Source organism: Mauremys mutica, chromosome 5 (assembly GCF_020497125.1).
Source record: "Mauremys mutica isolate MM-2020 ecotype Southern chromosome 5, ASM2049712v1, whole genome shotgun sequence".
NCBI lineage: Eukaryota > Metazoa > Chordata > Testudines > Geoemydidae > Mauremys > Mauremys mutica.
In genome coordinates, this window is record NC_059076.1 from 56,083,510 (window position 1) to 56,098,733 (window position 15,224).

A 15,224-nucleotide genomic window follows, 5' to 3' on the forward strand; every position below is an offset into this window, starting at 1 on the left:
TACACAAGGGTTTATTTTTTTTCCCAGCAGACCATTTGTTGCTACCACTAGGTGGCCTGGTTTTCACAGCAATCCTTAAGGAAAGACTCATCAAAAGTGTGACTTTTCTGGAGTTTTGTATTTTCAGGAAGTCTTGATCAATATCTGGGGGGGAAAAAAGTGGGGGGGGGGAATAAAATATTTGATAAATTTACAAAAATCATATCAAATGTTAGAATAAAAATTATCTATTTTCCCCTTTCAGATATAGTGATGGATTTCCTCCAGATTCTTTCTGTGAAATCCTTTGAGATTTTTTTTTCCCCATGAGATGTGGCTATTGAGTCTATAAACAGTCAGACACGAGCAGTTATAAGATTACACTATTGGCTGAAGAGGTTTGCCTACTCTTACTACAAACACCTGAGCTAGAAAAGAATAAAAGTAAACAATTTTCTCCATGATTGGTGTACATCATGGTCCAAATTCTACTAGCCTTACTTACTCCAAGTAGTATTTACTGATAGGCTTTTTCTCATTGAAGTAAAGAGGATTACTCAGGTAAGTGATACTCAGTATAGACAAGGTTGGATAATCAGTCCCTTTGTCCATTTTCAGTACTTTTTGTGCAGTTTCATTTTTTATCTATATAGTTTCCCCCCCCCCATCTGCATGGCCCTTTCACAATTTATTTTTCGAAAGTTAGGAAAAGGGGATCATAAAGCCATAAATATTGGCAGGTGGACTCAGGGGCAGGAATGGGAGCTGAAACTGCTTTTAACAATAGACCTATTAATATGCTTACCTCACTCAGTAATGCCCACACAGGAGAATCAGAATGGATAGATAAACGAATAGCCTGTATTTTTCCTACTGATGGACTGATGATGCCTTCTGCTATTCCATTATCAAATGTACCTATGTATAAACAAAACCAATCAGCATAAGTATGAGCTATAATGAAATGCATATTTCTAGTGGACTTAGCACAGACAGTTTTAATGTCTGTAATAAATATTACCTAAGGCCCAGATTCACAAGAGTACTGAGGCACCTAAGCCGGAGATTTAGATGCCAAGTCCCATTTTTAGGGGCCACTCTTTAGCTGCTGCCTAATCTGTTTAGCCCATTTGGCTGCTGCCTAAACTTGTAGGTGCCTAAGATCACTCTGAACCTAATTTTTTGCATTAAATGTTCCCCACTCTGGGCAGGAACACTGCTGCCTCTAAATGCCTGCACACCAATCTCCTGCCTAAACCCCAGAGAGATCCTCAGACCAGGGGAAGATAGGTGGGTAGACACCTATCTTGCTGGTGGGGCCCAATCTGTATGTGTGCTCAAAGCCCACTTAATTCCACACACAATGTCCAGAGGAGGAAGACTTCCCTTAACTTTTAGCCCAGTGGTTAGGGTACTCACCTGAGAGGTGGCAGATCCTTGTTCACATCCTCTCTCCTCATCAGGCTGAGGAGGGACTTGAATCAGGGGATCTCACACATCCCAGTACTTTAACCATTCGGATAAAGATTACAAAGGTCATCCTCCCTCTCATAGATGTTTTGTGTGAAGTTTTAGGCAGCCTCTGAACATTATTGAAAACATTCTTTTGGTGTCCTACGAGTTTGTGATGTTGACAGTACATCAGTGTATTACTAACAGAAAATACTGTTTAATAGATTATCATGTTAAGATGTACAAGCTCTTTTTAAAAAAGAGCATATTCTGACAAAACATTCACCTTTGTTGCTGGCTGAACCACAAGTTAATGATGTTAAAATCAATTAGCTCAAGCTGCAAAACTCAAGTCACAGTCAATTATCCTACTGAAGAGCTTGAAATGATTGGGCTTTTTCTTTAATTTAAAACCTTCACTATCCCCTTTACTAAAGTCTGTTTTCATTACTCTGCCATACTGAATTCTAAGTAACCAAACCACATACTGCAACATGCAGAACTTCAAAATGTATTCTTCGATTACTAGTTGACTTTGAAATTCGGAGTGTCTTATAGAACTAATGGAGCTTTCAAGTGTATAGGGTTTTGGTTTTTTTAAATAGTGTGTATTTACAAGCAAACTGTTTCAGTCTTTGAAATGATAAGTAGTTTACCTATCTTTAAATATCCATCTTTGGTTGTTTGGTAGTTAACTTTGTCTCCATGGCCTACTGCATCTTTTAATAATTCTGTTTCCTGTTACAAAACAAGAGAGTAAAAGTCCCTACCAGGTTTTATAAAATATTTTTTTTCCAACCTTCATTCATAAAATGAGTAGTATTGGGTATTGCAGTGGGAAATGAGACACTTACAGCAGCAGGCCAAACTTCTACAGTAGTGTTAAACAGTTTATCACCAGGGTGTTCCATGTTTCCACTTCTAAAGAGGTACCTGCCAATGAGAACTATATTATTTCTGCATATTTTTGTACGGTAGAAGATTCTAGGTGAATAGTTCTCAAGAATAATAAAACTTTAAATATACGTTCTCTATTGCAAATAGCATGTCAGTGAAGCCAGAGACAGATGTTAACATTTGCAGCCAGCTGGCCAAACTGTATTAAAACCTTTTAAATTTCAAACAATATATCCCCCAAAGACAACCTGTTCTGGAAAGAGTGAATGGGGAAAGCAACACCATGCCGAATTGTCACTAATTTTTCTCCCTTTCAGTGCTCAAATCCCAATCAATCTAACCCATTCCAAGCTTCACTAGCCCTTACACAGACCCCAATGGTCCCATATCATCCCAAAGCCTAGCTGAGGCCTGCAACACCCATGCAGGCAGCTGCATAAGGATCATCCCCAAGTCTTGCTATAAAAGTGTGGACCTCCTTGCAAATCCAGCATTTTAGGTACCGAAAGTGAGCTGTCTCCTAATTTTTATGAAACTTCCTTGATGACAGGATGTCCAACTAGCACCTCTTATTGTGGGACCCATATGCCAGTGGCAGCTCTCAGTTATTCAGGGAGGTCTATTGATCAAGTGTTTCTAAGAAGTTCCAATATTGGCCAAAAAGCGACAGTATTGCCAACTTCAAGCATTCAAAAATCATGAGTTAGGCCCCAAAAAACCTCAGATTTAAAAAAATACTTTTTGGATTCTTTTCACTTGCCTTCTGGCCTTGGAGCCTCTTTAGATTTCATGCTTATAATAGTTTCTTTGCAACCATTCAGGCTCATAAGTTTTTTGTTTTGTTTTAAATGAAACCTGAGATTCTCACTTTCACATGAATCCTGTAGCTGAGGCATTAAGAAAAACTCCAAATATAAGGTTCACAATAAAAATCTCAACAGTTAGCAGCACTAGAGTAGTGGGGCATCAGCTAGAAAAGGCAATGTTGTGTAGAAGCCACCTTCTTCCTGTTTAGACCCAAGGGAAGATATGGACTATTTACGTTTATTAACATGTAAGCTATTGAATTATGAACATTGTGAGTCATAGCAGTTTCTATTTATGCTGAAATATTTGTTACAATATTGTTATGGTGGGGTCACCTGATGGGGATATTACACATGATCTTGTAAATTCTTTGAGTGTGTAAGCAGTGTAAAATCTTTGAATAAATGTTTGGATTGTTAGTTTTGTGATGCTGCAAAGCAGTTTCCTCCCTGCCATATTCTCTCTAACTTGAGTCTATTCTTGAGGCAGAGGTACTCCCTAGGAGTGTGGCATGGGGGTTTTGTGAAGATCCCTGAAAGATGAGATGGGCAAACAATATTCAGGCTGCCTCTCTTCAAGTATGGCACATATAGTGCAAAATACACAAGCTGCACTAAGAAAATATCCAGATGTGTCATCTAGGTTACCGATTTCTTATCCAGAGTGGAACTGACCCACAAGACACCAGAGGGGCAACAGTATTTTTTCATTACATTAATTTGTTGTAAAATACATTTTACAAATCTAGTGGTATAAATGATTTCATGTACATTATTTATGATGGAGAATGCATTTCACAATGTGTTTTTGCAAGTGTCTTTTTCTGGGAAGCCAAAAGAGGAAACATTATTTGTCAAAGGAGACAGGATGGACATATGCAAAATAATTAACGATACAGAGAACGAAAGTTAGGAACTTCCATTTACCCCTTCTCATAATACACAAACGAGAGTATATTTAACTAAATTGAAAGACAACATTTTAAGCATGATAAAACAAAATAATTTTTCACATAACACATAGTTAACCCGTGGAGCTCACTGTCAAAAGATATCAAGGCCAAGAACTTACTAGGATTAGAAAAATTTTACATTTATATGAATAATGAGAACAGCCACAATTACATTAGACAAATTAAAAAGTTTAGGTGTATAAATCCTCTTGTTTTAGGGCATAAGCTAACTACTAATTTAAGGGGCTAAGAAGAATCTCTCCCTGCAAATAGGTTATTCCAGAGTTGTCTGCTATGGGCTTCCTTGCACCTTCCTCTAAAGATGTATCTGGAAGTGGCCACACTCATGAACAGCATATTGGATTAGAGGGACCACTGGTCTGATCTGCTATGACAATTCCGGTTTCATCATTGAAAGGGCAGGTCTGCAGCTCAGCCAATTAAGCAATTCAACAAGAATCTAATTGTAAGTGGGAACCCACTCCTAGAGCGTGTCTCCAGGATCTCCCGAATCTTTGGAAGATCATTTCCTAATATCTGCAAAAGAAAAACTTCCCACCTGCACACAGGAGACACACAGAACAGGAGCACCTGTCCTGGCCCTCCTGCAGAGTTAGAAAAATTCCTTGCCCACTGCTCTGTTCTCAAACCAACAACACCTCAGTCCAATTAAAAAATGGTGCAAGCTGCCACAAGTAGGATGGTATAAGTTAAAGCAGACCTTGTCCAATTTTAATTTATACTCACATCGCTGCAAGAATTCCTAACAGTCCTGGCAACACAGAAAAGCCCCGCCAATGCACTCCAGTGTTGGGAGAAACTATGCTCTTAGGCCAAACTGCATTTCACCACTAAAACTCTGTTTTAAAAGTTATAAAATTGGTACTTTAAGAAACTTAAATATGTGGCATGTATTGGAAATTCATAACCATATGTTATTGTAAAATATGAGTATATAGCATAAAATATATTAGAAATGTTTACAAGTCAGACAAAATACAAGAGGCTTGATTCTGATCTCACAATAGTGTTATGTTGTTGCAGCTATATTCAATGATTTACACTAATGTAAATTCAGAAGCAGACACAAGGTCCTTGCCCAGGCTCTCACCTCTGTCCTCTAAGTCCTTCCCTAAAACATTTCTTCCTTAAGGCATATGAACTCTAGCCTTCCTCACAAAGAAGAATAAACTAAATAATAGGGGGAAGCGTTAAACAAAGCAACAAAAATTAATACAAAAACTTTAGAACTGCCAAGATGTGTTGTAGTAGTAGGATTTTACGTTTGTATTTTGTATAACTTAGAATAAAAAGATAAAGAATAATAATGTAGCATGCATTAAATGTATTGATGTATGATTTGACCATATCCTTCCAGCCACCCTTTCTGAAAGCAGAAAGGAATGGCCTAATGGGCTATTGGTAAAGATGCAGCAGCCAGAATCTTGTGTCTGAAGCTGATTTCAAGGCTGTAACAGACCTTTTGGGTCACCACTTTGTTGTAGGTTTAGCATTTTGAAATAAGTAAAAGAATGCAATGATTGTTTTCTCCTGCATTTCAATGTGATGTTCCTGTTCAAATGCTTTGTGTAAATCAATCCTGTTTTGTGTGTGAATGAGGATTGTGTGTGTTAAAAGATAATTGTGAAGGCCATCACTGGACCAGATGTTCTAGGGAGGAATCAAGGATGGATGTAAAGGCACCCGGAGATTGCAATACACCCCTACTGAGATGTCAGAGGAGGGTAAATTGATGACTCTAAAAGATGTGGCAGGCACCCATCAATGGGGACAAAATAGCTGATCAAAACCAGCATGGGGTAACTCCCTAAAAGGCTAATAAAAAATAATAATCTAAAAAAAAAAGCACCTGACAAATGGCAATTGATTACAGCATGATGGTGCAAAACTCATTGGTCGCAATGAAGGAAGATCACTATATGAACAGGGTGCTTTACCATGAAACTTTGGGTTTGTCCCGCCAAGACTTCCCCGGAGCATCGGGTCATGACTGACAGAACCTGGCTCCTCTCTACCCGTGATCAACCTAGCTGGCCACTAGATTGATCCGGATTCTGAACTGGTAAGTAGAACATCGACTGGCAGGACAGTGTGTGTGTGATTAAATGCATATGCTAATTGTTGTATCTCCAATAAATGCAGCATATTGCCTTTTTCCCTGAAAAAAATCCTGTATGCTTCTGTAAGCATAACAGTATCACCACTCAATCAGTTGCTTTTCATTGTTTTCACCATAGGGTTTACATTGATTTTTCTTTCTTTGTTAACTATTTATTTTTTATTCCTGTGAAGAGAAGTCTAGAATTCATAAGCTTTTAAGGAAGAAGTGTGTTTCAGGGAAAGCGTTAAAAAAGAGGAAAGGGGCATAGCAGACTTATTATACTTATTTAAATTGGCAGTTTGTGGATACTCAAACAATAGAGAATTGGTAATCTTGACAGGATTCAAAACTGGGTATAAGTATCCTACCATATCATTTAGCACTTACCCGTCTACTTTCAATGGCTGTAAAAAAGTGAATAAGATATAATCTCCAGCCATTGGAGAAAAAGCCCAAAAACAGTCCATTCCTTCATAAGCCTTTTCTAAAGTATAATGCTCGAATATTCTTAGGCTAGTAGTCACTTTTGCAGGGGGGTTAACATGTGCTTTATGTAGCATGTTTTTGCCAAAATCTTTATCCTGTTAGATGCAAAGAGATACAATATCATATATAAAGATTCATAATTCAGTGTTCAAATATCTTGGATCACAGAGGGCTGTTATAGAAAATGAAGAGTCATTATCTGAACTATTTTCATATAAAATGATATATTTAGGTTTTAAATGTTGCATCCCATATTTATGGGAGCTCCTTCAGTGAAACCACTAAAACTCAACAATAAGTTGTGTAACTATGAACTTTATCTATCATTTCCTAATGATGTAGAAGCTTTTCTGATGGGTAGGCTGTTCCATAATTGCCCATTACACCTTCTTCTGTAACATCTGGTATAGGCCACTATCAGAGACAAGTGGACTACATGAACCACTGGTCTGATCCAATATGGTGATTTTTATATAATCATACAGCACTAACTGAACTCTTGAAGTCTTGTACTTAAGTGCTCTTATGTGGTGAGGACAACTGCTTTATGGGAGGAGGTATGCCACAGGCAATACAGACCTGTGCTGCATTACTAATAGAGCAGAGTATAAGGAAAGGACAGTATCTAAGGAGGAAAGGCTACCAGAAGGAATCTCTCCATTTCCTCAGGAACCTCAGGACAATCTTTGTGGGTAGACTAGAAATCAAGCCCTATGCTAGTTTGTATTATTTACATTGTTTATATAGCCATCCCAGATGCTCTTGAGACGGTATTCACATCTGACTACTGTGATCTAAACCTAATAAATGAGGCCTCCCTGACAAGGTGTTTCCCCCCACAGTTTAAGCAGAGGAGCCTCTGATTGTTTGCAATAGGACACTGTAATTGAAAAACCCACTCATGACCTCATGTGCCTCTCCAAATACCATCTCATCTCCCTTTCATCTCCAAGCTCATTAAATGTGATGTATGCAATTGCTGTCAGGAGTTCCTCTTCCCAAATTCCACCCTAGACCCTCTCTATTTCAGCTTCCACCTCTTGCCCTCCTCTGAAACAAGTCTCACTGAAGTCTCTTATGACCTCTTCCTAGCCAAAGCTCAGAACCAGTACTCCATCCTCACTCTCCTTGACCTTTCAGCTGCCTTCAACACAACTGACCATGCTCTTCTTGAAATATTGTCCTCCCTTGGCTTTCGTGACTCTGTCCTCTTCTTATTCTCCTACCTCTCTAATCATTCCTTGTGTGTCCTTTGGAAGACCTGCTATGTTCCCCCTTCAACTTTCTGTGGGGTCTCCAGAGGGGGTCCTTGGTACCCTTCTCTTCTCCCTTTACACCTTATCTCTAGGTAATCTCATCTGCGAACACAAATTCAACTGCCATCTCTATGCTGATGACTCTCAGATCTACCTCTCTACTCCAGACCCATCTCCTCCTGTCCAAACTAAAATCTCAGTTTGTTTCACTGACATCTCCTCATGGATGTCTAGATATCAGCTCAAGTTCAACATGGCTAAAACAGAAACTCTTCTCTCCCCTCTCCATCTCCTGCCAAGCCTACCACTCTACCTCCTTTCTCGATCATTGTGGACAACACCACCATTCTGCCCGCCACTAAGTCCAGTAAGATGGGATTTATCTTTGACTTGGACTTCTCTCTAGGTCATCATATCCAGGCTGGGTCTAAATCTTGAAGATTCTTTCAGCATAACATCTCTAAGATACGTTTTTTTCTTATCCATCCACAGAACGAAAATTCTCACTTGGCTCTCATCTCACATCCTGAGTACTGCAACATTCTACCCTTGGCAAATGCAACCTTACTCCACTCATATCCATTCAAAATGCTACTGTAATGATCATTTTCCTAGCCTGCTACTTTGACCACATCACCCTTATCTTTGAACCCCTCCACTATATTTTATGTGATAAAAGGGGAGACAAACTACATTGTTGGGGTATGTAAGGGTTAAGTAAAGACCTGGGTAACTGCTAGCATGGTAACAGGGAGTAGGCACAGGCATGCACTGTCTCTTTGCTTGATAGATAAAGTTGCTACCCTTTTCCCTCCCCTTCTGCTTGTTAAGGATTGATAAGCATTGCTGCTGCATAAGGAATATGGGGATCTAAAGGATACCTTTTTGTGTAAAGCAGTGTTATCATCTCCCCCTCCCTTCCTTTCCCAGCTCCACAAACGAGCTCGGGGACATGGTCCCTTCCTCCCTTCCCTGCAAACTGCTGATTAAGGGAATTCGTGGCTTCAATTATTGCAAAGAAATATATCTTGGAAGTAAAAATGTCTGTAGAATATGCTTAATGCTGTAAACAGTAAACAGGGGCGAGGACAATTATATTCAGTATATAGCTATTAATATTCATTGTATGGGCGTTCATATTACTCTATAAAGGTTTTGGGGGTGTTTGTAGTAAATGTAGGTATTCACATACTAACTTAGATAAAAAGTGTGTGCTGTAACTAATTCAGTGCTTACTCGACAATTGGGTCAAGGGGAACAAGTACCGCAATAAAGAAGCCCATCTACTCAATCCGCCTCTGGGTCCTCCTGCTCTAACATACATGCCTTCACTTTCAATGCCCTTCATGGTCAGTCTCCACCTATCTTCCATTCACTATTGAGATGTTGACTCCAGCCTCTGCTCAGCTCCTGAGGCCAATCTCCATTGCCCACTTGTAAAAGTTTCAAAGACTTTTGTACTTTCTCCCATGCCACCTGTCACAGTTAGGAGGCGCTCCTCAAACATCTGCAAAGCTACCTCATTATCCTCCTTCACATCCCACCTCAAAACTTTCCCTTGCCATTATGCCTACAAAAAAATTGACAACAGTTAAGCTGCTGGTGTGCTGAGACCACTGCTTATCCTGCTGACCAATATTGTCTCACTGTTTCCTCATACTTCCCCATCTGTCTGTATCCTTCTGCTGTCTCTTGTTGTATATTTAGATTGTAAGCAATTTGGGGCAGGAACTGTCTTTTTGGTGTGTCTGTACATTGCCTAGTACAATGGGGCCCTGTTCCATGCTAGGGATCCTGGGCGCTATGATGGTACCACTACTACTAATTAATTGAAGGCCCAGACTCAGGGAAGATATCCTTATATGTCCTGTGAGTGTATTTCCCCCACTCAGTTCAGATTACAAATTAATATGTTCCTCTCATTTCTCTCCTCCATTAATCTGCACTTCTGGTACATGAAATTCATCACCAAATACACAATGTTTTTCAGTTAAAAAAGCAAACAAGTCAGAATTCACACAAATAATTTAGAAATATGGTGGGAAATTTTTTAAGAGTCTTACTTTTAAATTCTGTATTTTCCCAGCCAAAGATGAATGAATTCCCACATGCTGAAAGAGAGATGGCTTAGAACGGATACGCACATAGGCCTTTTGCCCTTCACAATGTTTCTGGAAAGGAAATAAAATAGGTCACGTGTATGAATTTTTCCCCCTCAACAACAAAGGAATAGGTCTACCATCAGTAATTCAATTTCATTACATAGCTATAGCTACAGGCCTTGTCCTGCAATCCATATTCACAAAAGTAATCCTTCGGTGAAAGCAGCGGAGAGTCCTGTGGCACCTTATAGACTAACAGACGTATTGGAGCATGAGCTTTCGTGGGTGAATAAGCACTTCGTCGGATGCATGTCCTTCGGTGAGTATCCCAGTGACTTCTGTGAGACTCCGTAAGGACCATTCACATAAGGCAGAATTGGAACTCTTCACTTAAGCCTCTATTCTCTCGGAACGTTTGAATGCTACTAGGTTTTGTTTGGGGGGTTTTTGGTCAAAGAAATAACAATAGGAGAAATCAACTAAAGACCACTTTCCTATCTATATTTTCTGTCTAAAGTGTGGAGGAATGTAATCCTAGCATAAGTTTAGCTGTATCTTATTGCAGGTTCTCGCTAAAAAAATTCAGTTCAGTTTTTGAGCTCATCATATTATTTTTACCAAACTGCTCTGACCATAATCTGCATTGACCTCCTTGTTGTAGATCCTGGTCACTTTTCCACTCCTAGCTCTGTTGTGTTTGATACAGCTAATTGTTACAACATTATGCTCTATCATCCTGAGAATGACGTGGAGCTCTCAAGCACTAGGTTTAAATTTTACTGTTCTAATTTAGGTACAACTTTGGACAATTGACAAACTGGGAAATGCAAGTAACTGCCTTTCAGTAAGAATTTCTGCGATGTCTTGTTCCATCTGTCTGTCTTCTCAGATATGACAATAGTCCCCTAAAAGTGAGACACTAAATATAATAGGCCATAATGATAAATATAAGGAAGCATCATGACCTAAATAGAATAAAGCACAAGACTACAGGCAGAAGCTCTGGGTTCTACTCTCAGCTCATCACTGAATCACTGTGCAATCTTGGTAAATCACTTAATCTCCCTGTATCCCAGTTTCCACATCTTTAAAATGGGCATGATAATATTTAACCAACTTTGTAAAGTGTTTTGAGTGCTATAGATGAAAGGTGTTTAACTAGTACTGCTAGAACTTGCATAAGTGAAAAGGGATAGAAAAGCTGCATCTAACTAGCTCAAATGCAAAATCTCAGATGGGATTTATGGCTCTTATCGAAGTACTAATTAGATACTCAAAGATAGCTGAGGACATATAAAAACACTTTATTCTATTTATATGTGTCTAAAGCAGATGTTCAGTAAAACAATGTCAGAAAAAGGGAGCAAATGCAAATCAGTGCACCGGCAGCTGTTTCTTTAGAAAAGGGTGCTACACTTTTGAAACAAAAAGATACAATTGTGACACGTTATTGTCCCAGCTGGTGGAATCAGTGTGTAGCTGTACGGTATTTTACCATAATCACAGTAACTACAAAATACTACACCAGAACCTTGGTCTCTAATAAGTCCCTTTTTGTGCCACTGCAGCAATGCAAAAGGGACTTAACCACCTTAAAGCAACTTATGAGGATAATGCAATCATAGAGAAATCGTCAGTAGGCGTAGGGTCCCAGCCTAGGGTATGTTGTGTGCAAAGTTAGAGCATGATACACTATAGCAGGGGTTCTCAACCTTTTTCTTTCAGACCCCCACACCCCACAACATGCTATAAAAATCCAGGGCCAGTGTGTGTGGTGGGGGGTGGAGGGGGAGGACTTGGGGCTCTGGCCACCAGGTAGGGGTGGGGCCTTTGGGCATAGGCATAGTTTGACTTCTATGGTGGGGGAGGGGAAGGCAGGTCCCGGCAGGACTCAGGCCAACTCCACATACTAGGGCCCAGGGAGGGAATACCACCTCCACCGCCTGACACACCTCAGCAGACCACCTAGGCTGTCTGGGTTGTGGGGGCAGGGGTACAACCAAAAATTATAACTCAAAGAGGAGGGCTCAGTTTAAAAAGTTTGAAAACCACTCAGGGTGCAGGCAGGGGGTAGCTAGGAGCTATATGCTAGCAGAGGGTAATTCAGGATGCAGGTAGGGGGGTAGCTAAAAGCTGTGTGTTTTAGCCCCATGGGGGAAACTGAGGCTCCAGGCTTCAGCTCTGCAGCTCCTGACATCAGCCCTGCAGGGGGCACTGGGGCTTGGGGCTTCAGCCTCGCACACGCTGCCCCCCCCCCAAAAAAATGGCTCACAGACCTCCAGGGGACGACAGACTCCCAGTTGAGAACCACTGCATTATAGGAATGGTGAGTCTACTCTAACTTGTACTGAAGTCTAGTTAAGATCCTTGCAACCCTCAGGATCCGGGGAAGAAAGCGGGAGACAACCAAAACATTTGTTCCAATCACACTGTGAATGTAACCTTAATTTATATGCACCTCAGTGACATTTAAATATCAATTTGATTAGATATCCAATTTACCTGAGATGTTTTTCTGGAGGACTGCAGAGATTTGAGGGCTGTTTTTTGTTGTTGTTCTTGTTTTTAAATGTCGGCCCCCATTAGTCTCCTCCACTCCAGTGAGTTTACTTATTGCTAACCTTACACTGAGGGCATATCATCTGTGATGAGACAGGCTTTGTGTCTTCTCCTCAGTGCAACATGCATCCTTTCTGTTGCTATGATGCTTTTGGCATCTACTTTACCAACAAATTTCATGTTGCTGCAGCCAGCTTCCTCCTTCCCATAATAACCTGAGTTATAATGGTAAGAGGAAAGTTCACAACATGTTGCTCTATTCCCTGCTCCACATGTCTAGAAGATTCAGAAGTGTACACGCACACACATACACCCTCCCTCTTTAGATAATTCTACTTTTGGGTGGGAATTTGGAGAGCTACTGACTCATTCTCAAAGGACCTGAACTCCCATAAAATTATATGAACCTATGCATTCACTTTTAAAGGCAGATCTGATGAAGTTCCTGAAGTGCTATGGACCAGATGGCTGCACCCATTCACCAGTTATAGTCCTCCAACATTTAGTGAAAAGATATGGTTGCTTCTACAACGGCTCCTAAACACACTGCCAAGGATGGAAACATGTACTTAACCTATTGGCCAGATGATTAAACCAGAGGTGGATAGGCTGGGGCAACATACTAGTGAGAATTCCAGTTGCTTGGAAAGGGAAGGTGTTAGAGTTACTTTCAGGATCCTTCTTTGAACCCTGCTTGAAGGTTCCATCTTTCATATCAGCTTAATAACTGCAGCTGGGGAAAAAGGCTGTCTGTCCTATTGTACCCCTCCTCCAGTTCCTGTTTTTGGCATTCTTGTAAATAGCTTCCTCTGCTGCTGCTCATTCCTCTGGCAACAGCAGCATGCAATTGACTTGACTTGACAGTTTCACTGCTACCCACAGAATTTTGAATAGCAGATGTGAAACTCACTAGAAACTTCTTGTCCTCACTCTACTTTTGCCAAGATGAAGCAAAACACAGAAGCAGAGACACGTGCTGTTTTATCTTCCTGGTTTATGTATGATTCACAACCTTAAGGGCTACCAACTTCTTTTTTTTTTTTTAAACGAAAACTAAGGGCTCAGCCCTTGGGACCTGAGCTCAGCACATTCTGAGGAATGTGGAGGGGGAAGAGATGACATTATAACATCTTGCCATCACCCACTGTTGGTGTATCAGAGGCAGATTGGGGCCACTTCAGTCCTGGATAAATTAGAGCTGCAGGGTTGCCAGCCCAGTATTACTGCAGTGAGATCCTGGCAGTATGCTTAAGTGGGGAGTGTGAAATGCCATTCTGGGGGAACCCTCAGCTGCCTCCTTAAGGCAGTTTTAAGTCCTCTGTACTGGTGGAGCTTAAAACAAACCACCTTCTACCATCCCCAAAGCTCATCTTCCTTACAGCAGGTCATCATAATGAGTCTTTTTAAGCCCACTTGCTCAACTCTCCTCACTCACCTGTTTACACATCCCATATCTTTCTCGCATGAAATTATTTTCCACCCATACCAACTAAAAATAATACACATGCAAAACACTTAAAAAGAACACAGAGTGAGAACTGTCACTATCCTATTCTCAAGTAAAACCATCTGCACTCTAAAAACAAGGGGGGAGGGAAACCTTTTGTTGCCCCCTGTAGTGTAGTCAGCAGTCCATTTCATGAGAGCTTAGCCCAGCCCAGGATCTAAGGTGGCCATGGTTGGTGACAAAAGGCACCACAGGCTGTGTAAGTGTCGGAGTTAGAGAACACTCAAGCGCTGTCTAAACAAGTGATGGAGTGTAAAAATAGAACTATTTTAAAGATAACCACATATCTGCATCCGATGAAGTGGGTATTCACCCACGAAAGCTCATGCTGCAAAACGTCTGTTAGTCTATAAGGTGCCACAGGACTCTTTGCTGCTTTTACAGATCCAGACTAACACGGCTACCCCTCTGATACTTGACACATATCTATTGGAAACATTTGGAACTCTAGAAATGGCACCTTTCCCAATATAACCTGGAACTGTTTATTTCAGTTAAAACTGGTAGATTAGGTTGGTTTTGCTCTAAACACCTTCCTGCATTATTTGCAAACAAATACAACTTTTAGATAATGTTTTCACCTCTTAGCTCAGAGATACTACAGCCTTTTCCTAACTCATGAGACCAGACAGTGAAACAGACTAGAAACAAACCAGTCTTCCACTCCTAAACAGGGAAATATAAAAGGTAAATAGCATGAACAGTTTCAAACAAATTAGATTTTACAACTGGTTGTTTTAGTAAACTAAGGTGTTGATTAGTAATGTATAAATTTTACCTTAAGTATCCTAGCAGTCTGAAAATACCATGAAATCAAATGCTAAGTCTCAATACAATATGCTACATAAGGCTCTAATTCTGCAATTGACTACACGACTACACAGGCAAACTCCTGAACCCATAAGAAGCCCCATTAAATCAGTGGAGCTTCATGTAAATGCAGAAGTCTGCCCACACAAGCCATCTATATGTACTAGAACCTAAATTCTTATTCTTCCTCATTAGGTTTCTTAGAAGGAGGCTGTGTCCACACTGCCATATATAGCTACATGCCACAGTAAAAGGCTCTGGGGCAGCTATTTCATATCTGATGTTTACTTTTAAT

At 40.4% G+C, this 15,224-nt stretch overlaps 1 protein-coding gene across 9 annotated transcripts in view; it reads right to left on the reverse strand.

The window, feature by feature from the left end:
• Nucleotides 1–15,224, reverse strand: part of MGAT4D (MGAT4 family member D) — a 134,799-nt gene that overhangs the window by 9,376 nt on the left and 110,199 nt on the right. For 7 of the 9 annotated variants that reach the window (XM_045019640.1, XM_045019637.1, XM_045019638.1 and 4 more), the window contains 5 exons: nucleotides 10,015–10,122; nucleotides 6,597–6,790; nucleotides 2,286–2,364; nucleotides 2,088–2,169; nucleotides 785–897 (listed from right to left, as the gene is read on the reverse strand). In XM_045019640.1, coding sequence (XP_044875575.1) covers nucleotides 785–897; nucleotides 2,088–2,169; nucleotides 2,286–2,364; nucleotides 6,597–6,790; nucleotides 10,015–10,122 — 576 coding nt within the window. Of the gene's footprint in view, nucleotides 1–23; nucleotides 145–784; nucleotides 898–1,422; nucleotides 1,594–2,087; nucleotides 2,170–2,285; nucleotides 2,365–6,596; nucleotides 6,791–10,014; nucleotides 10,123–15,224 lie in introns of those variants that run through there. The other 2 variants (XM_045019636.1, XM_045019634.1) reach the window with 2 other exon arrangements.